Source organism: Rhinolophus sinicus, linkage group LG02 (genome assembly GCF_036562045.2).
Source record: "Rhinolophus sinicus isolate RSC01 linkage group LG02, ASM3656204v1, whole genome shotgun sequence".
Taxonomy (NCBI): domain Eukaryota; kingdom Metazoa; phylum Chordata; class Mammalia; order Chiroptera; family Rhinolophidae; genus Rhinolophus; species Rhinolophus sinicus.
In genome coordinates, this window is record NC_133752.1 from 149472840 (window position 1) to 149495649 (window position 22810).

The following is a 22810-nucleotide window of genomic DNA, read 5'->3' on the forward strand; positions in this document are numbered from 1 at the left end:
ACGTTAAAAATAAAGGAACCGGGGCACAGAGAGGTTAAGTAACTCACCCCAGGTCAACGTGTGAGTGGCAGAGTTAGGACTTGAACTCAGACAGTCTAGCTCCAGCCTGCTGCTACATTATGCTATTTCCCATCATCCCATGGGAAATACATCCCATCTGCCCTACTGACACCCTCGCCAAACATTTTCCAGGTGAAATTTTAATATCATGTACCTCAAATGTATTTTTGGTCACACCAGCAAGTCCAAAGTACATCATGCCTCCTGTTCTGGAGCTGACGCAGATTTCCCCAATTTCATCTGTTTTGCAGAGTTGGGGAGGTCCATCGGGTTTCACAATACACATCATCCCTAGTGTACAGAAAATACAGTGAAGAGGGAGCTCCTGGAAAACCTTTGCAAAATATCAGCTTCATCCTTGTGAACCCAGGAAAGTTTCGTATTCGCTGAGTAGCATTAAGTAAGAATACCAAATAAGAATGTTAAAAATAGAAACTCTATAGGTATATTTGAAATTTCCATCTTTTAACTCTGATGATAAACAATTTTTTAAAATTCAGAAAATAAAACATACAACAGATGTAGACTGAAGAGTTTAAAGATAATGACATATTAAAAATGATTGCAAAGTCCGAAGAAACAGGTTAAATTAATTTACCCCCAGGAAGATCAAACTCAGTCACGGAACCAGTGTGCTCTGACTTCCTGCCAGTCCCACTAGCTTGGCAGTTACAGTGACAACCAGACAACTCTGATGTCACTCAGTACTTACCTTTCCATGTGAACAACTGTCATTAGCATTCACAATTCAATTACACAATACTGCTGAAAGGTAAGTATAATTTGAATCACTTAACTGTTAGAGAGCCTCTGAGAAACTAAGTGACGAAGTCTAAATTTTGGATTCTTGGTTTTTTCCTCATATTTTATCATTCTCTACTATCTCTAATGACAAATCTTAGCGAAAAACCAAATGGTACTCCTGAGAACTCACCACCAGGCATCACATGTCCCACATCCTGGACTGTCAGTGCTGAATTTTTATCTTCAGTATTGACCCGGATTACCCCATAGCTCAGTCCATTCATTGAGAGAATGGCTCTTCCCGGCAAAGGGGCTCCTGGAACTCCAGGCCTGAAAACAAAATAAACTCATCAAATTTGGCAAATTAAATATCGAAAGAAAAGTATGACTATGTAGGAAAGCAAATTTCCTCTGGCTACCACACACACACACACACACACACACACACACACACACACACACAAATCCTCATTTCTCTACCAAAAACATACCAAATTAATCAAATTCACATATGCAAAGCATAGTCAACTTTCATTCAGGTGGAAAAAGTAAATTTTAGTCAGTTGTCAAGACTATATTGGTCTAGGGTGTACTATACATGTATTTTCTATACTTATGCTTATATTTAACTAATATAATTAAGAATAGCCTATTTCTAGTCTAGGATGATAATTAAGGATTCTAAAAAGCAAGACAACACAAAAAAAGAACTAATTCACAAATACAAGATGAGAATAATTAAATTTTCAGTTTACCAGTTACACTTAGTGCAAGAGTGGGAAAAATAAGTGAGATGCTTCAAACTGCTTCACAAAGTCATTTTCACGTTTAGGCTTATGAAGCAGAAAATTAGCTAACACCCCATCACTGCCTGGTAAATACTGCACATTTGATCAAAGTTGTAACACACATCAAGAGCACTATGTTCTGAACAATACCTGCGGATTGCGACAGTCATGGCTTCAGCAGAAGTAGCACAGGGGCAGATGGCCTCAGGTTTCAGCCCATGGCTCTGGAACAGACTCAGGAAGGCATCGCAGGACGACACAGACCCTAAGGAGTTGGAACAGATCAACTTGAATGCTGAAATTATGATTTCATCACTGCAGGAAACTGGTAAAGAGTGAAAAGCTGACACATTTGTTTCTCATGAGAACTCTCATTGTACAGCATTAATTCCATCCAAACATGTTACTGTGCCTATAAGATGGTTGATACATTTCAAGGACAAATGAATTCTCATCCAGACCACGAAAGGTCACCGAAACTATTTAAAGTTACAACTTAGAATAAAGCCTCTCCTACCAACACGGCCAATCAATAGCAGAGACACACTGTGGCCAGTTTGGAACCGAGCTACTAACTCTTCATGAAGTAAGAAGAGTACTGCATTTTAGCCAATGCAGTACTAACACTTGGGCTTGGTTCTACCCTCCTCTATGTGATTTTCTCTGTCTTGTTTCTTATTAAGGTCAGTCCCACATCTGTGTTTTATACAAGGATGATTAACATGACTACTGACAAAAATCCATTATGATAAATAGTATCTACTGTTTTACCTGATCCGACTGTGTGGACACTCAGGATGTCTGTGCTTGTGGGGAAAAGCAGGTAACACGGCAGATCTCTAAAAGCTTTTGCAAACTTGATTTGCTGCTAGGGGGAACTTACATAAAGTCCAGACACTTGGTTATACCAAGTCACCTTCTTATCATTCCTTTTAGTTATTTTACATGATAGAAGAAGGATATAAATGAGTAAGCAAGGAGTGGATTTAAAAGTGTATGGATCCATCAAATGATGACTAAATAAAATGTGATATATCTATACAATGGAATATTATGTGGCAATATAAAAGAATGGAGCAAGGACATATGCCACAATGTGGACGAACCTTAAAAACATTATGCTGAGTGACAGAAGTCTGTCACAAAAGACCAGTACAGTACAATTGCATTTATATAAAATGTTCAGAATAGGTAAAGCTATAGAGACAGGAAACAGATTAGAAGTTGCCTAAGATTAGGGGACAGAGAGGGAGGCGTGGGGAGTGACTACTAATGTGTATGGGGTTTCTCTCTGGGACAATGATGTTCTAAACTTAGATCATGGTGATGGTTGCATAACTGAATATACTGAAACTATTAAACTGTACACTTTAAATGGGTGAGTTTTGTGGCATGTGAATGACATCTCAACACAAATGTTTAAAAACTGTTTCTAGAAAGGGAGCAAAAACCTCCACCTACCAAAGGAAAGGGTAGCCCCAGACCACACTCTAGAAATACTCACAGGGATTGGCTCCATCAGTCACAATTAACATCCGGAGGGAACTCAAGCTCACATCTCTTTGGTCCCGATGTGCCATCATAGCCCAGTGCAAATCTCGACATTTTACTAAAGCTACCTTAGCTACAAACAAAAGGGATAAAATTAACACACATACACACTCAATTTGGTAAATATTTAATTTTTACTTATTTTAGGGATCAGGATTTTTACTAAGAGAAAACAAGATAGATTTCAAAGAAACTCTGCCAGCTGCTCTGAAGCAGTAGCCACCACTGGACACACAAATGTTTTGCTCACTGTGACGTGTAGGAGCCACATACCTTAGCCAAGGAAGCTCTGAACACCAAAGCACTCCATAAATCTAATTCAGGGCTCAAATTCAGGCAAATTTGTCTTAATTCTTAAGAAAGGACATCATGCGAGATGAAACTGACATGATAAAATTTTAGCAATTGAAGTCTAAAACTTGTCAAGCTACCAAGGTATAGAATTATGTCTCTAGAAGGGCAATTTGAAAATCTCCGAAATCTTAGTTCAAACAGTCACATAATTAAAGCTTAGGTGCTGTGGTTAACTACCTTTGTGGGCATGTACTCTTTGGACCCAAGAGAGAGGGCAAGTCTTCATAACAGAGTAGGGTACACTAATTGTATGCATCTTATTCATTACGTTCTGAAAAGCAAAGAAAAACAAACAATCAATACTGAATACATACATAGCATTTTAAAATTGAACTGATATTTTGTTAACAATTTTAATCGTACATATACTAAATACTCAAATACATGCTCTTTGAAAAAAATCTGAAATATTAACTATAAGGTTGAAGTCTCCTTTGCTACCTACCCTTAAAACTGGTTCTCTCTCCTCCTCAGAGGATTCACTGTTATGAATCTGACATGTATCCTTTCCATCCTTTTTAAAAATGTATTCACATATATATTTGTCCCCATAGAAACAGAAAGCTTTTATTCCCCCCCCTTCTTCCGCCTTCCACCGCCCCCAACTCTGGTTCAAGCCATTGTTTCTCAGTCTAGTTGTGTAGGACACAGCTCCCTGGCCCATGCTGGTGTCATGAGCCTTGCGCTCCCCCCAGCTGGGGCAGTCGCCAGTCGTCGGTCAGCCGCTCACAGCAGCTCATGGCATATCTTGCCGGCTGCTGGCCACTCACGCTGGCCACTGGCCGCTATTGGCAGCACACGGTAGCCCACTACAGCACACAGCAGCCCGTGGCAGCACTCAGTAGCCCATGCCAACCTCTGGCTGCTCATGGCAGCCCAGCTCTGGGAGAGCTGTTGTTCACAATCAGCTGTAGAGGGCACAGCTCACTGGCCCATGTGGGAATCGAACCTGCAACCTCAGTGTTAGGACAGCGCTCCAACCACCTGAGCCACCAGGCCAGCCCCCAGAAAGTATTTTTAACATAAAAGGCGTCACACTGTACATATATCTGCTATGTACTTTTTTTTCACTTAAATTGTTTTAGAGCTAACTCTATGCACGTCTATACGAGATCTACCTAATTCTTTTTGAACTGCTGCATAGTATTTCATAGTATGACTATACCACAATTTATTTAGGCATGTCCTTATTATTGACAATTATTTTGCTATTACAAACAATGTTTCAAGGAACATATTTATACTCAGTTCCCTGGGTACATGTACAGGCGTTTCTCTAGAGCAGATTCAGACCAGTGGTACTGCTGGGTCATAGTATATATGTTTTCTAAATTGAACAGGTACTGCCAAATAGTCCTCCAACCCAGTAAGTGCTTTCATCACGCTCATGCTTGCCACATACCACAAAGGGTTGGGTATCACAAAACAAGAAATCGAAGTTTCCCTGCTGTTTACAGGAGGTCATGCCCAGACCTGCTGGGTATTTGAGTAGATAAAGCTGAGTGAGCTGAGGGGTCAAGGGGTCAAGCAATTTGGTGTCTCTCCTACCACCCAAATGAACACACCCAGGACCTCCTGTCCCCAAAGAGACCCAGCCCGGCAGAGTAACTCAGTCTTGGTAGTTAGGCTGGCCATTTTGCTCACCACCTAATAGTCCAAAGAAACCAAGACGCCATTGTTAACCTCTTTTTCTTCCCTCCCCCGTCTCTAACTATGGTGACAAACATTTGGATGTCAGGGAAGGAATGGCGTTTATAACTAATTCTTCACACACATCCCTTTAATCCCTCACAAGGGATTTTTAACCTCTGATAAAAATACAAAATGGGAAGGGCTTCAGAAAAGATCTAGAAGGTATGTACACTCAAGGAGTAAAGTTCTTACTAATCAAAGGGGTCCTGAGTGAAAAGGGATCCTCCTCCTCCTCCCCCCCCCCGCTTCATTTTTACTTTCTCAGACTCCTGTAATGTGTAAGGAAGTTGGACGGGATGCTCACAAAGACCCTTCTCAACTCTAGGACCCTGTATCTCCTCTCTCTCCCCTCCTAATCGCCATGTTCCATAGTGTAGCTTTTCCAACTTGAAATGTCCCCTCTCTCTACCTCCACCACAAAAATATCACTATATGGCTAAATGTTACCCATTTTTCAAAATCCAACTCAACTGTCCCCTCTTTGATGAAAACAGCCTTGAAGAACTCATCTTTCTGTAAGTCTTACTGCATGTTACCTTTTCCTCTATTATTGAAAGTAACCCTGTTACCTTGTTATTCTATTTTTCAATTGTAGCATGGAGTCATTCATTACATTTTGTCCAATAGAAAGGTTAGATATTATTACTCACAGTTGTCAAGTTCTTAATATACTTATGTAATCCTTTCTTCAGAAAGGAGAGGAGGTAAATCTCAAACATACTTTTTAAAATCATAAATATATAGTCATTTGTAGAATCTTTTAGGCTTTGAGCCATCAGAGCAGATGTTTTAAAAATTACTGATCCTAAATTCTCCCACACACTATCACGTGAGGGGTATACCCAACCACACAATGAAGAAAAAAACAGAATTATATTCTCCTTTCAAAAAGATTATAATTTGCATTACAAAACCAAATTCCTCTGGAAAATATTATCGATCTCTTGGGGACTTAAATTTCAAACAAATACCGAGAGACGCTGTGGTTACAGAGTGTGCACACTGACCTGGATCACAAGCGCATTTACACGAAAGGCCGTAAAGCGGAGTCACTTACCGCAAACATGCCGTGCCACAGCCCTGCGTCCTTCTTAAAGTCTAAAACATTTACTACCGTTTCCCCTAAAATAGAAAACACAGGGGGGAAAAAAATTATCTTCAGTGTGAAGTAGCAAAACCATGTCACTTGCCTCTATGAAACAGCTGAGTCGGTACTTTTAAAGAGATCACTAAAAGCTCTCAGTCTTTTGATTTGAGGATCTCCTCATATTCGCTTGGGGACTGATCACAGGGTGACATGGCCACAGGAGAGACAATGAGTTTGAAACTCCTTATGACTTAGGCAAGTAATACTTTTTTCCTAATTATATAAGGAACGTGTTTATTTTAGAAACTTTGGAAGTTTTACAAACACATGGAAAAAATTATACTTCCTAAAGAAAATAAAAAATGTTGGCATATATATCTACCTATCTACATACACACATCTACTTCTAAGCGTTCTACAGAATACATTTTTGTGTTTTAATTTGTGCTTTTTGGTAGCTGAATTTCTTTGACTCCAACTCTAAACACATGGCAGCTCTGAATACATGGGAAGATGGATACCTGACATTCCGCAGCTAATAATAAACACATGGTTTTAATTAGTTTTCTATTTCTGCACTCTAGAAATCATACTTCACATATGTGGTTTGCCCAGAATTTCAGTTCCTTTAAATTACGGCATATTTGTGAAAAAGAAGAAAGCAAAAGCAAGCCAAAAATGTGTCTTTAGAACATTTCACTCTGGAATCCAGTCACTGAGCACTCTGCTCGTAGTCACACATATCTGAAGCTCACAATGAGGGCAGTCATGGGATGAAGTCTGACCTTCAGAATAATTGCAGGCCTGGGACAGAGCTTGGCAGTGAGACAACATTGCAAGGCGGGACACTGTAACTCCCATCACACTCCCTTCTTTGCTTGTTTTATACTAGAAAAAGAAAAAAAAATACAAAAAAACAAAAACATAAGAAACACAATAAAATGGGTTTTATTTCAAATGACAAAACTAGAATCCTAAAATGAAACTCAGATAAGTCATGATAATGGGCTCAATTTAATATGTTTCATATGAATATTTGAGGCTGTGTATTTGGGCCCCAAACTCTAATCACACAAAGATAGGATTGGGGATGACAAAGCTCATCAAAAGTATGTGTTAAATTCTTAAAAGTGTAATTAGTCCTCAGTGTGAAGTGGCTGTTACAGAAGCTAAAACAAACAAGCGACTTGAGCCGCATTAACAGAAGCCCAGTATCAAACACAGGGCTGGCACAGCACTGAAGAGTTAAAGGTACCAGTTTAGGAAGGGATGACCTAGAAATAGCCTATTCACTCTTACAAATCGGTCGGCTATGATTTTGCTTTAACCTCAATTCTCCATTCAAGTTGATTTTTACCAAGATCAGCAACTTTCTGACTGTTAAATCACAAGGACATAATGCATCGTTTATGAGACCTTTCCGTAACATGTGACATTTCCTTTCTTCACACTTTCTTCTTCCTTGGCTTCTGATACTCCTCTCTCCTATTCATACTCATTCTCTCTCTCCACCCTCTCCTTCCACTTTCTGTGCTCATCCCTTAAACGTTGGCATTCCCTGAAAGTTCTGTTCTTCCTCTTCTCTTTTCACTTTATTCAATCAGGGTGCCGTATTCCTGATGACTCCCCATTCTCTATTTACAATCCAGACCTCTCTCGAGAGATCTAGATGCATAGAGTCAATTACTCCCCTCGAATACCCCCAGTCCTGTGACATCCAGTGGATCCAACACTGCATTCTTCACCCTCACCCATGAAATCCCTTCTTGCTGTATTTTCTATTTTAGTGAATGATGCCACCATCTACCCACATGCCCCGGGAAGAAACCTGAATCTTTCTTGCCTCCTCCCTCTCCAAGTCCTGCCTCTTCTACTTCCTTACTGTCTATCAACTCCACCCACACTTCTCTATTTCCATCACCTCGAGGAGCTTGAGCTCACCTGAGCAGCTATGAAAGCTAATAATCCACTTGTTTCCTTTCTTAACCCAACCAAACCAGGTAAGTCTTTTAACAACACATTTATTCTTATCACTCCGTTGCTGACTACTCTGTTACTCATCGGATACTTTAAACTCATAGCAATGTCCTGTGGGTCCCGAGTGAAAACTATAAGTTAATTCAGAATAGCAGAAGCCTAGAAATGTAGGTGACAGTTCTGCATGAGGCCAGATTGCTAAGCAGGGGCCACACAACGAAAGGCCCCGCATCTTTTAGGAAGAACCAATAAAGAAGATCGAAAGCAGTGGTCAGTGAGACAGAAGAGAGTAATCAGAGAAGCCAGTGAGCAGTTTTAAGGAGGATAGAATGATGAACCATGACATCACCGAGAGATGATGGGGAATGAGCTGATCGCCGAATTTGGTCTTTTAATCGTCTGCTTACTTGTCTGTCATTTAAACATACTCAGATCTCTCCATCTTTAAAAGCAACCCTCCTGGCATCTGACATCGCCTCTCAGAGCTACCGTCTGCTCTCTTCCCTATTATAGCCAAAGTTATCACCACAGGGCTCAAGGTTGGGTGGACTTCTTTCCCCAAACCTTTTTTTAAAAATGTATTGATTTGTTTATTCATTAATTGAGCAAATAGTTGGTGAACATTTACTAGTATGTCTTAAGCAGGATGCAGAGTAGTCAAGGGCATAGCTTTCAGAATAAAACAGATGTGAGTTTGAATCTGAGCTCTGCCATTTTTGAGTCACATGACCTTTGGTTGGTTCCTCACGTTTGTTTAAGTCTTAGCCTCCTCATCTATAAAGCAGGTTTATACCAGCTTCCACCTCACAGGACACTTGTGAGAGCTGACGGAGGTAATGCATGTAAAGCCCTGAGTCTGGTGTCTCTATGCTATAGGACTTCATCCCTCAACAGGATCATGCCGTCAATCAATCAAGCAATCAATCAATCAAGTTCCCACAATGACCTTCAATACCAAACCCTCTGGCCATTTGTTTCTTCTTGCTCTTTGTCTTTTATCTGTTAAATTTGTTCTTTTTAAGCACGGCTATTTCCCTCCACATTTCTCCAGTCTCTTGCATCTCACCCGCCAAACCCAAGCAGCAGAGAAATATCTCTGCCAGTTTCTCTGCCAGTAAATCATTTCTTAAACCTTTGTACTTTTCTAAGTCTTTTATGACTCTCTTACATGGCAAGGAGCAATTTCTTTGCTGTCTTTCTCCTGAATGTGTATTTATGTCAAAAAATAATTAGAATAGACGGTCAGTACAAGGCATTTTACAAGCCAAAAGATGGAAATCTAACAAAGGAGGATCTTCTAACATTAAAACTGCAAAATGTTAGTTTTAAACTTTGTAAGATAGCATCTGAAGCCAGAGGAAAAGCCAGAATATATTTTCTAGTCTCAGCACTTACCTCAATGTATGCTGGTTCTACGCCAGCAGGTGAGATGTGGGGCTGCCAGTCTTTAGGTGGCTTTGAAAGGTACTTGGAATCTGTTACAACCCATTTGAGCCGGGGCCAACCTAAATCAAACCCAAAATAAAAATTGAATTGACTAAGCCATAAGGGAAGGAATTCACATTGAGTTGGTCATTTTAAACATGAAGAGACCAAATCAAGGTCATTTTATAATCAGTAAAGTACTTTATTTTTATTAGCTTTTAGTGATAAATCACTAGACAGTTATACCTTCTTTCAAAAGTACAATCGTTCCACATGCTAAATTCTAGGCCTTGACATTACCTTGAATCATGTGCCAATCATGTGGCGGACACGTGGGAATCACGTGATGAGCAGGATTGGGAGGTCCATTTGGCAGTGGAAGGCCACTGAGGTTAGTGGTCTATTCTCTGTCTCTACATGTAGCATTTAGCTTTAATGAACAGAGTGGTAGCTTTTTCCAACCATCAGCATAAAGGTTAAGGGTGTGGGCTGTGGAATCAGATTTGGGTTCAAATCGCTGCTCTGCCATTTATTAGCTGTGACTTTGGGCAAGTTACTTAACCTCTCTGTGTCTGTTTCCTCACCTGTAAAATGGGGATAATAATGGTACCTACTTCATAAGATTGTGAGAATTAAATAAGAAAATATGTAATTAGCCATTATTAAATTAAAGCACTCAGCTTTAGCTTTTAACAGATAATTCAGGTACAGATATTACTAACCTTTAAACTGTACAATTTCTCCATTCTGGGTTTTTGGCAGCCCCTTTAAACAAACTTCACTGGTAAGAGCTAAGGCAATACCACAGCTTCCTAGCAAGAAGCCAATCTGCTGCCCTCCAGCGTCCTGTGGAGAAAAGATAATGAGCACCTTCGGGGAGTGAACGTGAGCACACGCAGGCCCCAGATCTAACACTCGGTAATGCTCTGGCACTTGTGTGGCAACATTCGTGGAACCCCACTGACACCTGGCAATTGTCAAAATCCAGTGACAATATGTTCTTATACATAATTTCTAGCATACAATGATTTCCTGAGTGCAAATCAAATATTTTATTAATTTATTATTAAAATTTAATATTTATAAAATTAAATATTTTATAATTGCTAATGATGAATTCTGCCAACCAAATGTGACCATTTTATTCAAAGTCAGCAACGCTCCTCTTTTAGATTAATTTCAGGCAAATGAAATAAATGCAAACATGGTTAAGTTGTCTTCACCTAGCCACACCCCCAAATCCAAAAGCAAAGTAATTCAGGTCAGAACAAATTAATAATATAAATCAACACCCAACGTCCAAATTTATAATGCAAGTGAATGGACGATTATTCCCAAAGCCATATGCTCATTATTCTGTTTTTAAAAAGATACATTTGAGCCTCACAACAACATCTAAGTAAACAACAAAAGATACAGTAAAGTATTTCTATTAAAATGTCACCCTAAAAGTATCACTATGAAACCACGCAAACACTGTCAACTTAATATAAGAACAACTCTATGTTTTCCTGAACAATCCAAAGATACTATATCCCATCAACCAGAGTTTCAAGGATGTTACCAATTTGTTTTTATTCCTTTCAGAAAATAACTTTTTTCTTATAAACCCCCAGTCATATCTGTCTTATCATCAACTTTCAACAATAAACTGCATGAGAAAATTAGGGTCAAACAGCTCACGGATTAATCATTCGGTTAAACTTGGAAATTTGCTACATATGCTTCATTTTAGTAGGGTTAATGTGTTGAGTGTTGACAAAGTAAAATCCTGTACCCTAGTGAATCACCCTTTGACTTAAAGGAAATTCTAGGTCGTATGATACAGTTACAGTAAATCCCTTTACAAAAGGCTCACCTATTGTAAATGTGGATTATCTATAGTCTCTGAAGCAAGGGTGTTATTCTTTATAAAATATAATTGTTGAAAAGTCAAGTATCTCCCCAAGATTTTTAAGTGATATGTAATATGATAAATATTCTATCTTAGTTAAAACCATGTTATTTTCACAAAAGTTATAAATATGAATAAATAATTTTCTATAACTTGCATGTTTTTAGAAAGCGAAGCTGAGTACTTAGGAAAACAGAGTGTTTCTAACGTCATGACCAAGTCAATCGATCCAGGAACCCGATGCCTGCCGTGTCACATCAGGCTACATTCCTCTTAAATTTAGCAATGTTACCTTTCTGGTAAGAGGTACCTCTATAGGCACTGGAATCACTTCCGCCAGGAGACATCCATAAAAAGCCACCATGAACATGATTGGATCATTGTTGGGGTAAACCAGGGCTACCTGAAATGGGTAATGACATTAATAACAGAAATAAAAACAGACTAATGCTTTCAATGTCACTCTCTATCACATACATTTATATATGAAACATCTATCATGAACATTTGATTTACTAATCAAACTATTTGATAGCCCAAAGGAAATTAAGTTATTGAGAAGGATGCACAAATCTAAAAAGACTTCTGTCATTCCCATGAGTATACTACATACATTTTGGGAACTACAATGTAACTCATCATCATCATTAAGAATTTTTCACTTAATTTTATTGGTAATTTAGCAGTAAACAACTCACCTTATGTAGTAAGTTAATTACTTGTAAAACTTAAGGCAATTTACTTCAGTGCAGGCTAAAGCCATAAAATAATGTAATGGATCTCTCTAGATAGGCTAGCATATTAAAGAATAAGCCTTACCTCTATCTCACAAAAAGCCTACAAGCATTGAGTGACCCAGTTACCATCTTAGGGCCAACCTAAGATTTCTTACTCTTCAACAAACTCATTGCATTAACCCTCACTCACAAAGCCAACAATGAAAGTATTCTAGTGAAGGCATTTGATAGTAGGTATAAGCGATACTGGCAGAAACCATTATGGATATAAAGTTAATTCATTTACAAAAAAGATCACTAGTAAATCCTCTGTAACATGTTCAAAACCTGTGATACATCATAGCGATAACCGACTCATCCTAATTTACTCAAGGAATGCAAGAAGTCACTATCATTGGGGAACTTGTTACTTTGCTTAGATATTTATAAATTAACATTTGAAGCCTAATCATGTCGCCAGACTCTTGTTTTCCCTTCTTTTGCTTTCAAATTCTCTAAACTCACTCCCAAGGTAAGTTCAGTTCTGAATCATCTAGAGTTCTAAAACAATACAAACTCCATCAGACATTTAGACAACCCATTTCCTTCCTGCACACAAATGTCCATGCTGTTTGGACCACACGGAAGTACCTTCTTAGGGTTCAGTGAGGACTAGGAAACACTCATGTGTCACATTTTAAGGAGAAGCCATCCTTCAGGTGTTCTTCGCCACAATGCAAGAATGTTTTTTAATGGCTAGTTTAGGAGATTCTGTAATCACAAGCCTCCTAAAAAGAAGTCTGTTGTGTAGTTGGTGTTTCATTCTATAAATTCCAAATGAAAGTAATGTCTGATAGTAGGGGTAATTATATTTAGAAAGTCATTAACAGGAAAAAAAGCCTTCAAAAAATAAATAAATAAATAAAATAAAAAAATATATGTGTGTGTGTGTGTGTGTGTGTTTTTAAATATCACTTCCAAATAAAGAAATTAAATAATGTCAATTTGTTTCTTCTTAGAACTGGCATGAGTCTCCCTTCCTTTCTACAGAAAATTGTTTTAAAAAATTTTATGGGACATTTTTTTAAAGAAAATTATCAGAGTAAACTTTATTGCTGTTTCTGTTGCCTGGATATTGAAATATTTATTTCCAGAAAGACTTAGGTTTCTCTTTCTTTTTATTGGCAGCTCAAGAGTTTACTGATTAGCAGCTACAGAAAGGGACATGTGAATTTCCTTCAATCTATGAACGCAAGAATTATCACCTGGCACTGGGCTAACCTGGGTTGGAACCTAACCATTTTCATTTTCTAGTATGACTTATAGAAATTGTGCTGTTGTACATTAAAAATCCAGAATGTGCATATTAGAAGGCAATAAAACATCACCTCCCTAAAATGAAAAAACCAATTACCCTGTCTCCAGGTTTTAATACAGGTTCATTTTTGGTCCCCAGTTTATTAAGCAGTGTGTAGGCCAACTTTAAACTTCTGCTCCACAACTTTCCTGGAAAAAGAAAAGAAAACAGTCATATAGAAAAACACAGGCCTACCTCAGCAAGAGGACACTCAGTTCCTAAGCATATTTAGTAAGATAATGGCTACTTCTAAATGATGCATTAGACAGGCATCACCCCAACACAGAGAGCCTCCCCTACAAAAAAACTTTACATTCACTCTAGTTCACGGAAAGCCAGTCCTGCCTCCAAACAAAAAGAAAACATCACTGGAAGCTCATTCTCGTTTAGGTAACTTTTCAAATTATTTTCTAAAGTAATCTGAATATCTTTAGAAATAGTTTGATGTGAACTGATCACAAATAAAGGAAGGGCACAATTTTTTATCACAGGACTGAAACTCAGAAGACTACATTATTCTAAGCTTTTTTTGAAGAACCACTTACATATATGGTACTAGATACTTGAAGTAACTGCAAAGCAAAAGGGTGACTTGAATAATTAAGCATTCCCTACGAGTGCACTTCAGTGAAAACAGACAATAAGATGGAAATTAACCATGTGAAACGTGGATATACTCAAAGAGGTTAAATAAACATGCAAAGATTGGGTCAGCTGACTGCTTTCCTTAAGTGTTATATGGATAAAATTAACATACAGCTTCTGAAATGAAGGCTAAAAACTATTTTCTTTTTTTTGCGGGGCGGGGGGGAGCCTATTCTTCCCCTCTTCCTGCTCCCTCCCTTCAACCACCCTTAGAAATTCTTATTTTAGATTATGGAAAAAGTATAAGAGAAATCATGTTATTTAAAATAGATGTTTGTTTTACATATAACTCATTCAGGCGGGCATCTAGGGTTTAAACTCATTTCAATCTGCACAATTCTTTAAATAAAAACAATTTTCCCTCTACAATTATTCAGTATCTATGTTTATAAACAATGTGTTCTACTTGTAAAGGAAAAAAGGAATCTGAATAAATTAGTACAAAATCCCACAGCCCAGGTTAAATCCATCCTTGTTGGTTTTTTTCTAAAAGAGAGAAGTTAATTTTTTAAAGGATTTATAAAAGAAAAATAACTTACTTTAAAAAGTTATTTACAAAAGAAAAATGAAAAGTTTAGCGAGGATGCAAAACTAAATGGAAAAGTACGGATTCTTTGTTCATTATAGAATTTTGTGCCAATCATAAGCAAGAGGCAGGATGGAGTAAATGACACAGATCTAAAAAGTAATCAATTGTAATTTTTGGATAAAACTACATGGTTTTTACCATACACCATTAATCCTACCCACATGTCTTCCTAAAATCCTCTCCTAATGTGAAAACATCAGTGGATCTACAAAGTCTCTTTCTTCTTTTTGCTCTTTTAAATATTAGTTGGCTTGCAAATGTCACACTAACAAATGAAAATAACTGGAAAGATATACTGAAACACAAGGACCAGCAACTACTACATATCAAGGTTAAATACCACACATGATAATTTGAAGAACTACGTAGTAGGAGGAAAGGAAGGAACTGGATTCCCGTCAACTCACCGTAGGTCAGAGTGTAAACTGGTTTCCCCGTCACATCCAGTGCAGTCAGACAGGGGCACTTTGCCTGAGTTGTGCCCCAGCGCTGAAGCGCAGACTCCAGAGCAGGTGGCCAGTTACAGATGACTCCTAAGGGCTCGCCTTTCACCGGGGTCATCTGCCGTCCCTCAGGCTTGGGCTGGTTGGGGTCTGGCTGAGGTACTGTATCAAAAACACCCCCAATGGATTATGAAAATAAAATCTGAAAAAAGTGCAAAGATCAACTAACACAATTTAGGTCTCTAATCTCAAATATAGTTCCCTTTTTCCCTCATCTTTATCTGGTTTGAACTCACTCTGAGAAAAGACATCATTAGAAATGGTAATCCACAAAATGGATTCATTTTTCCCACAAAATTATAAAATCATATTTAATATATTTTATGCAACAAACAAATCCTGACCCTGTCAAAGCAAATCACTGACCATACAGAAAGGCAAAAAGTATAAATTCCTTTCAGCAGTTTTACAGTTTTTAGAACATCTGTTCTTAAATCTTTTGTTTGTGTCCAATGTTAAGAGCCAGGTTCCACTTCACCAGGTTATGTTTAATGAAAAAGCACTTAAGTGTGAGTCAGAAAACCCAAGTTTACACTCCCTTTTTACTAGTGTGACCTCATGTGAACTGAGCCTTGTTTTTCCTCAGCTGTAAAATGGGGACAGTAACAGTTGTACCACAGGGTCAGTATTAGACTCAAACCGGTAATGGGCACGAATGTTGCTTCCACATCTGTGTACCCTGGCACACATCACGTACGGCCAATGCCTTTGCTTCCCAGGGAGCTGGTACTCATCCTTCTCAGGGCGCAGCTCCACCGGCAGACGCCCAGGAAGCCGTCCCAGCCACTCCTCCCTCAGCGCTCCCACACTATGTGGTAGTCCACGCTTTTTAAAGCACTGAGGATCTCAAGAGCTTCTGGTACTGTACACGTTTTTCTCTTCCTCCAACTGACAGTTTTTTGAGAGAAGGCATGGTTCTTATTCCTTTTATTGCCTCTAGTGCCTAATATGTATGATTGCTCGATCGATGTTAATGAAATTGAACTGAATTTGGGGGAGGACAAAAAATTTCTAGGTTATAAACATGGTCATTCCAGAAACTGGAAGTGAATAATATTTCATATTGTTTCATATAGAGAAAATTAAAGTCATCTTAATTTTTCTACAATAAATAAGTATCCAAACAATAAAAAGCAAAAAGGTCCTACATTTTCACAGCAGGAAAGATAATTACACATGGAATAAAAATCAAGTATTACTGAGTGCCAAGTATGTGCACAGGATGTGATAAACATGGAGAAAATAAATAGTGCACATATCATTTTTGAACATTTACTGTTTTTAATAATGTTGGTGCAAGGAATACAGAGTCTGTGTGCCCTCCAGGAGTATCTAGAGTGCAAAGGCGACACACACTCACACACAGAGCAAAGTAAACATGAGCAGGGCACGACAGAGATATGTAGAGAAAAGGCAGAAGAGGGCCATATCACCCAGGTTAGGGGGTGGGGTCCCCCACATGGAGCAGGTAACACCTGAGCTGAGTCTTAAAGTAGAGGCAGGAATTAGCCTGGTAAACTGGAGGTGAGAGAGGAAGCACAGAAGGGAGAACAGACAGAATGAGCAGCAAGTATTAGATGGGCCAATGAAATATGAAATAAACTGCATTTTAGAGCTCAATTTAATGGCAGATTTGGGACACTTACTTAAAATGTCTTGATTCATTTTTCTACCACCATAAAACTACTGAAACTAGTTTCACTTCCCAAACCACGGCCCTAGGTAAATGACGTTTCAGTGGCCCTTCTACTTTGTATATTCCCAGGCCCTAAACCACCAGATTGAATAAAAAAAGCGAACATGGGTGACTCTAAATAACTAGCTTTGTTTTTACAAACAGACTGCATATATAGTAGGCATAGTCTTCTGGTCACAAAAGTCTGTAATGATTGCCATCCACTAGGCCCCGATGCAGACCCTGGGCACACTCTTTCAGACTTTCAAAGACACACGGGTGTCTCTTTCCAAAGGTAATCATTATTCACATCAACAACTGTTGCCTATTTATAATTAGTGAAAAGCTATTAGCTCTATTCTGACAATGAAAATTGTTCCAGTATAATTCCTAATTAAGCCTTGACCTTCATTTACCTGGGCAATACACAGTGCTAAAAAGACTGGTGAGGCTATTACTGCAGGAGCACCTTGAACATCAGTGTATCAAGAAAGATGTCCATAGCTTAATGAGTTTATTCACTCCCGAAGAAACAGAAATTCATCTTAACCTCCTACATCAGGTTGCTTGTGCTTCCCACTGCATATAGAGGGCTAACACCAGATCTACTCTGCTCATGTGCCCAGTTCCATTAACAGGTGGGATGTGATCAAAGCCTGCTCGTCTCAGGATGTAAAAATGGACCACAAAGCTACCAAGGCTTAGGTCTTTTGACAAAAGCTTTTGTTAGGTAGATCTTATTTGTCACCTAGCTCCAGTAATTATCCAACGGCCACGTTTGTTTCATCTATACCCTGATGTGTTCCCCTCCCAATCCTTCCTATTAAATTCTAGACATCACGATTTCATCCATAATTTTTTTTAAATTATTGAACGAATAATCACCAACTATTACTACTTTCTCTATGAAGGCATCCCTAACCATTACTACTTCCTCTATTTCTTCCCTTCTCCAACTTCCCATATTAGTTGATACATACTTAGCGGCTAAAATCTGTTTTTACATGTATATATGTTAGCACTGGCCTAAACTGCAAACAACATGAAGAAAGAGGAAGTGACTGTATTTTTATGAACTTTTTTACCATATACCATCTTATCTTATAGAAAGCAGACTGGCTGATTTAACAAAAGGAATAAGTTATATAAAAAAAAAGATTGGGCAATCTTTTGAGGTCACGTTTGACATCTGTATTCTAAGATAATGCCAAATATAAGTAACTTTTAAAATTAGGTATTTAGGAAAGTTTGTAATTTCAAAAGCATATTTCCAAGGATAGTTCTATGCTCCATAGTTATCTCTTTGCCTTCCCTCCCTCCGTAATTTTCATCTGAGATCTAAAATATAAATGATCCTTAGTGGAAAAGAGCAGAGAACTATGAACTTTTTCAACCCAAAACGATGCCTTGTTCATCCTTAAATGCTACAGTACCTGACATGCAGTAGTTGCTTAAGAAATGTCTGTTTACGGAATATGTGTTTTGGGTATTAATACTACTACCTTCCACAATTTCTTCAGAGTCATCCACAAAAAATTCTTTTAAGGGAGGCCTTTTGGGTCGTTTCAGCGTGTTGAGAAGCTGCTGGATTTTTGTGGATACTCTGCTACTGACAGGAACACCTATGCGGGAAAAAATGGTAAGTTAAAAATAATTGATTTTAGGGATATTTTAAGTCCTCAACTCTCTTAGGAGCTTTTATTTCTATTGATGTTTGGCCTTTGCCCACAATCTCATTCTATTTTAAGTGGGACAAATAGGTACAAATATGTACATACCAAGTTTATGACAAAAGAGAACAAATATGGTGCTTTTATTAATACATTGCTTACAGATTTCATCTACTCCCCCTTTTCTCTTACAGTGTTCTTTTCTTTTTCCATACTCCATTTTTTTGTTCAAAGCATCTTTTGACAGTACAGACTAAGCCTGAACAAGTTCAGTGCTGCTACAGTGCAGGCTGTTGAGAAGAAGGCACTAAAGATGACTTGTGTTCGCGGGTGTACAGCCGCGTCGTTCTGCAACTGCTGGACAGGTCAGGCGCTGCTGTTTCTAATTTGAGTTGTTCCAGTTCAACTAATATCCCCTACTTAGCTACCAAAAGGAATGCCTACCATCAGCTGTATCCATAAGGCTGGACCTGTTGGATCCTTTGTGCATGCCTTTAACTATCCCCGAGGGGGGCAGGTCAATATTTGCTGGGCGGATTGAGGAAGATGATGATGAAGAGGAGGTAGTTGTCGTGACGTCAGGGGGAGCAGAGAAATTCTCTAAGAGGGGAGAAAGCAAAATTTGGAATTATATCACATTAACAGAAAAATCAGAATGTTTAAACCCTTTTTAGTTTTTCAACAAGAAAACTATGCAAATAGGGCATGAGCTCTTGTAAAACAACCTTTTAAATCAAATTCTACTAGCAAGGTACAATGAGAGAGCAAGAAGTTAAGCTAGGGCTATCAGTGTTCCAAAATTATTATTTTCAAGAACTCAAGTAGCCTTAGTAAGATCAAATCCCATGACCAATGTTTCTCAAAAACATTCTTTTCTACACAGAAAGACTGGTAGAAATCCAGTATTATAGAAAAATGATCATAATAAAATAAAAATTGCAAGTGACTTCAAAATGAAACTAACGTGAGTATGATCATATGGCTACTAATCTTCTAGTCTCTTAAGCATTTCTTCATGTTTATGTTGGTTTATCTGCAATAGTTTCTCTTCCACTGAAGACAGAAATCGTGCCTTGGAAGTGGGTCAGACTGCTCAAGTTTCCAGATGAAGAAAACCAGGTAAGTCTACTTCTAACATTTATAAAACAACCCAGAGGTATAACAACTTGGATCTACTTGACAGCCGAGGTTCTTCCTTTGCTCTAAACGTGATTAGTGTTCTTGTAATCGGCTTCATGTCGGGATTCTTAATATAAAGAAACTGCACGATATAAATTGGGAGATTCTTAACACAGAGAAACTGAATGACGTAAGTTGAAAGAGAGCCATTAAACAGGGATATGTTATAAAAACTTGGAAGAAAACATCTGGAGAAGTAAAAAAAAAAAAAAAAAAAAAATCGCAAGAGTAATAAAAGGCCACTCAAAACTTTTCTTATGAAAAAGGAAAAAAAGCATAATATAAACAATTCTTAAATTCAATTTGGAAGTAACGTCTCTATGCCCCCAAAGTCTGTAATGCCTAGTGTAATAGTTTTTAAAGTTTTAAATATACTACTAGCACAAGTATATTGCAGCATATCCCTTCTATAGGATAATGTGGTAACAAAGCATTAAAAACAGACATTTTTATTTGACCCAGCAATTCCACTTAAAAATACATCCTAAGGAAATAATCAGACAAATGCACAGTCATATGTTCCAGGATGTTCATTCCAGCAGTTTTTATAATAGCAAAAAAGTGGATGCTACTTGAATGTCCAAAATAGGGGAATAGCTAAATAAACCAGGGCACAGCCATATAGTGGCATAATCTGAAACCATAAAAAAAATAATAGTATAATTCTATGTTAATGATAAAACAGATGTTTGTGATACACTGCTAAGAAAAGCAGGTTACGAACATTATGTTTAGTACAATTTCATTTTTGCAAAAAATAAAACCAAAACCCTACCTACATATTTGCTCATGTATGCAAATAAAGTCTAGAAGTGTTAGACTGCACTGAAGTGTTATCCATAGGAAGTGAGTTTATAGATTATTTTATTTTTATTTTATCTGTATTTTCAAAAATTTCTATTAGAAACATGAATTACTTCTTTTAAAATAAACTTCCAAAAGTCAATAATGTTGGATAAAATAGTTTCTTGTGAGTACCTGGATAAATGACTTTTCACCTAGTAGAAGCAACAGAAAACTATGAGGTCAGATGAAATCATCTTGTGAACAAAAATCCAGACAAAGTTAAATAGGTATCAGGACAATTATCTTTAGTAACTGAAATTGCTCTCTTTCAGACAAACGTGAAAATCACGCCTGACCCACAGGTGGCTGCTTCCTCTCAAACTGAAGAGGTGTTGAACATGCTCCCCTTGGCCGCTTTAAGAAGTTCAGTGAGTCACAGGGTAGAGTTAAGAGTGAGGGACGTGTCACCCTTGGTGGCACCTGGCTTTTAAGTGTGGGCAATCATACCCTGAAGGTAGCTGTTTTCTTTAAAAACTATAGGCTTTGAATTGAAAATTCTCTAAGCGTTTCTTTTCAGAAACCAATCAATAAAATAAAGATGTCTAGAAAGGTCACTGATATGAAAATTAAGGCACCAAAATGCAACCGATTGTCAATAAAAAAGGGAAAAGTATCACAGACACACGATGTTCATACACATCACTTAGTGCAATGTGTACCAACCAATTAAGCAAAAGCAGAGATCCGAGCTGTATCTTTATCTGCAGATGTCACAACCTCTGAACACGCACACACACACAAACATAAAGCAGAGCCAAGCAAAAGCTACACCCCACACAGGAGCACCGGCCGCGGGAGCAGCTCAGGACCACATCCTCAGGCTGCACACTCTGGTTGTAGCAATAACACAGCAGCAAGGACAATAAATCCAGTCTTCATGCTCTCAACAAAAGGCCTCACTGATGTTGTCTTGGTGCAGAATTTGCTCAGGTTTAATGTATTTTGTTTAAGATAACATAGACAACAACCCTGGGAGAATCTAAGATGTCACATATTTCAACACTTCTAACGGAATATCCTCCAATAGGGATAAACCCACGCTAAGACTGGTGTTGTATCTTGCGGCTTGAGTATTGCGTATGGAAATAGCTATGGCTTCAGGTGGGCAGTACTATGCACCAATAATGCAGGTGATAGCTCCCATTCCAAATGTATTGCTGGTGTTCCCCTTTTTGCTTCATTAACTGTCGTGATCTTTCTGATCCTGTCTTTTAGGCCATTCTGAAAAACCTAATACAAATCATAAACTCTTTCTTGGATACTGGGCGCCAAATGGAACATACTTTGGGCTTCTTGGGTAGATACAGCTCCTACCTATTCGAGTATTGGCAAATACATCAGCTAGAGACCCACTGGTTCCTTTGACCTCTCCATGGGACAGCGTAGAAGATGCGGATGAAGAAGTGGACGATCCCTGAATTGAACGGTTGATCCAGGACTCAGCATTCTGTAAGCTCTGTTGCAAGGCAGCAGAGAGCGCAGCTTGGCGTCTCAGAGAGCCCTCATCCTCGGAGGCCGAAGACGTGTCTGTGTGGAATTAGAAAAAAAGTTGTTCTCGATCCTGCCTAGAACAGAGACCTTTCAGTTCTTGCTCATTGATCACACATTCAATTTTGACACCAGCAAAACATTCGCATTCTTAAGGTAAACTAGTATGTAAAGTTTCTGCAAAATCTCAAGGCAAGGTCTATGGACTAAAGTCTGCAAAAATCAAACAGTCTAAATCTAGAGGTAATTTGAAGTTATTAAAAAAGAAAATCCTTTTAGAACATTCAAACTTCAGTCACTGTTTTTCTGTTCTGAGATTAATCCGTATCTAAGTTCTGTTGGCTTAACTTATTTATGTTCAAATAATTCTGAAGTACTTATTATGTATCTTCCTCCATCTCTTACTTGGAGAAGCTTGTGATAGGTTGCTACACTGATTTTGACAAGCATTCAGTGGTTCGTGTCTACTTAAAAGGAAGTGATCTTGATAGGGAGATACAAAAAACTTATGCTTGTTTCCAACGATTTAAGTGCCACACGGTGAACTAGGTGCTGGGGAAGTGATGTAGA

At 38.3% G+C, this 22810-nt stretch overlaps 1 protein-coding gene across 6 annotated transcripts in view; it reads right to left on the reverse strand.

The window, feature by feature from the left end:
• The window catches only part of DIP2B (disco interacting protein 2 homolog B), a 220793-nt gene that overhangs the window by 70362 nt on the left and 127621 nt on the right, over positions 1-22810 (reverse strand). For 3 of the 6 annotated variants that reach the window (XR_012493969.1, XR_012493968.1, XM_074325685.1), the window contains 15 exons: positions 22067-22279; positions 19172-19327; positions 18557-18679; positions 15287-15484; positions 13703-13794; positions 11865-11975; positions 10401-10524; positions 9649-9758; positions 7062-7164; positions 6247-6311; positions 3675-3768; positions 3097-3216; positions 1743-1857; positions 995-1134; positions 215-351 (listed from right to left, as the gene is read on the reverse strand). Coding sequence is in view for 4 of the 6 variants with exons in the window: in XM_074325685.1 (XP_074181786.1) it covers positions 215-351; positions 995-1134; positions 1743-1857; positions 3097-3216; positions 3675-3768; positions 6247-6311; positions 7062-7164; positions 9649-9758; positions 10401-10524; positions 11865-11975; positions 13703-13794; positions 15287-15484; positions 18557-18679; positions 19172-19327; positions 22067-22279 (1901 nt within the window). In the remaining 2 variants the exon portion in view is untranslated. The remainder of the gene's footprint in view (positions 1-214; positions 352-994; positions 1135-1742; positions 1858-3096; positions 3217-3674; positions 3769-6246; positions 6312-7061; positions 7165-9648; positions 9759-10400; positions 10525-11864; positions 11976-13702; positions 13795-15286; positions 15485-18556; positions 18680-19171; positions 19328-22066; positions 22280-22810) is intronic. The other 3 variants (XM_019724577.2, XM_019724578.2, XM_019724579.2) reach the window with 3 other exon arrangements.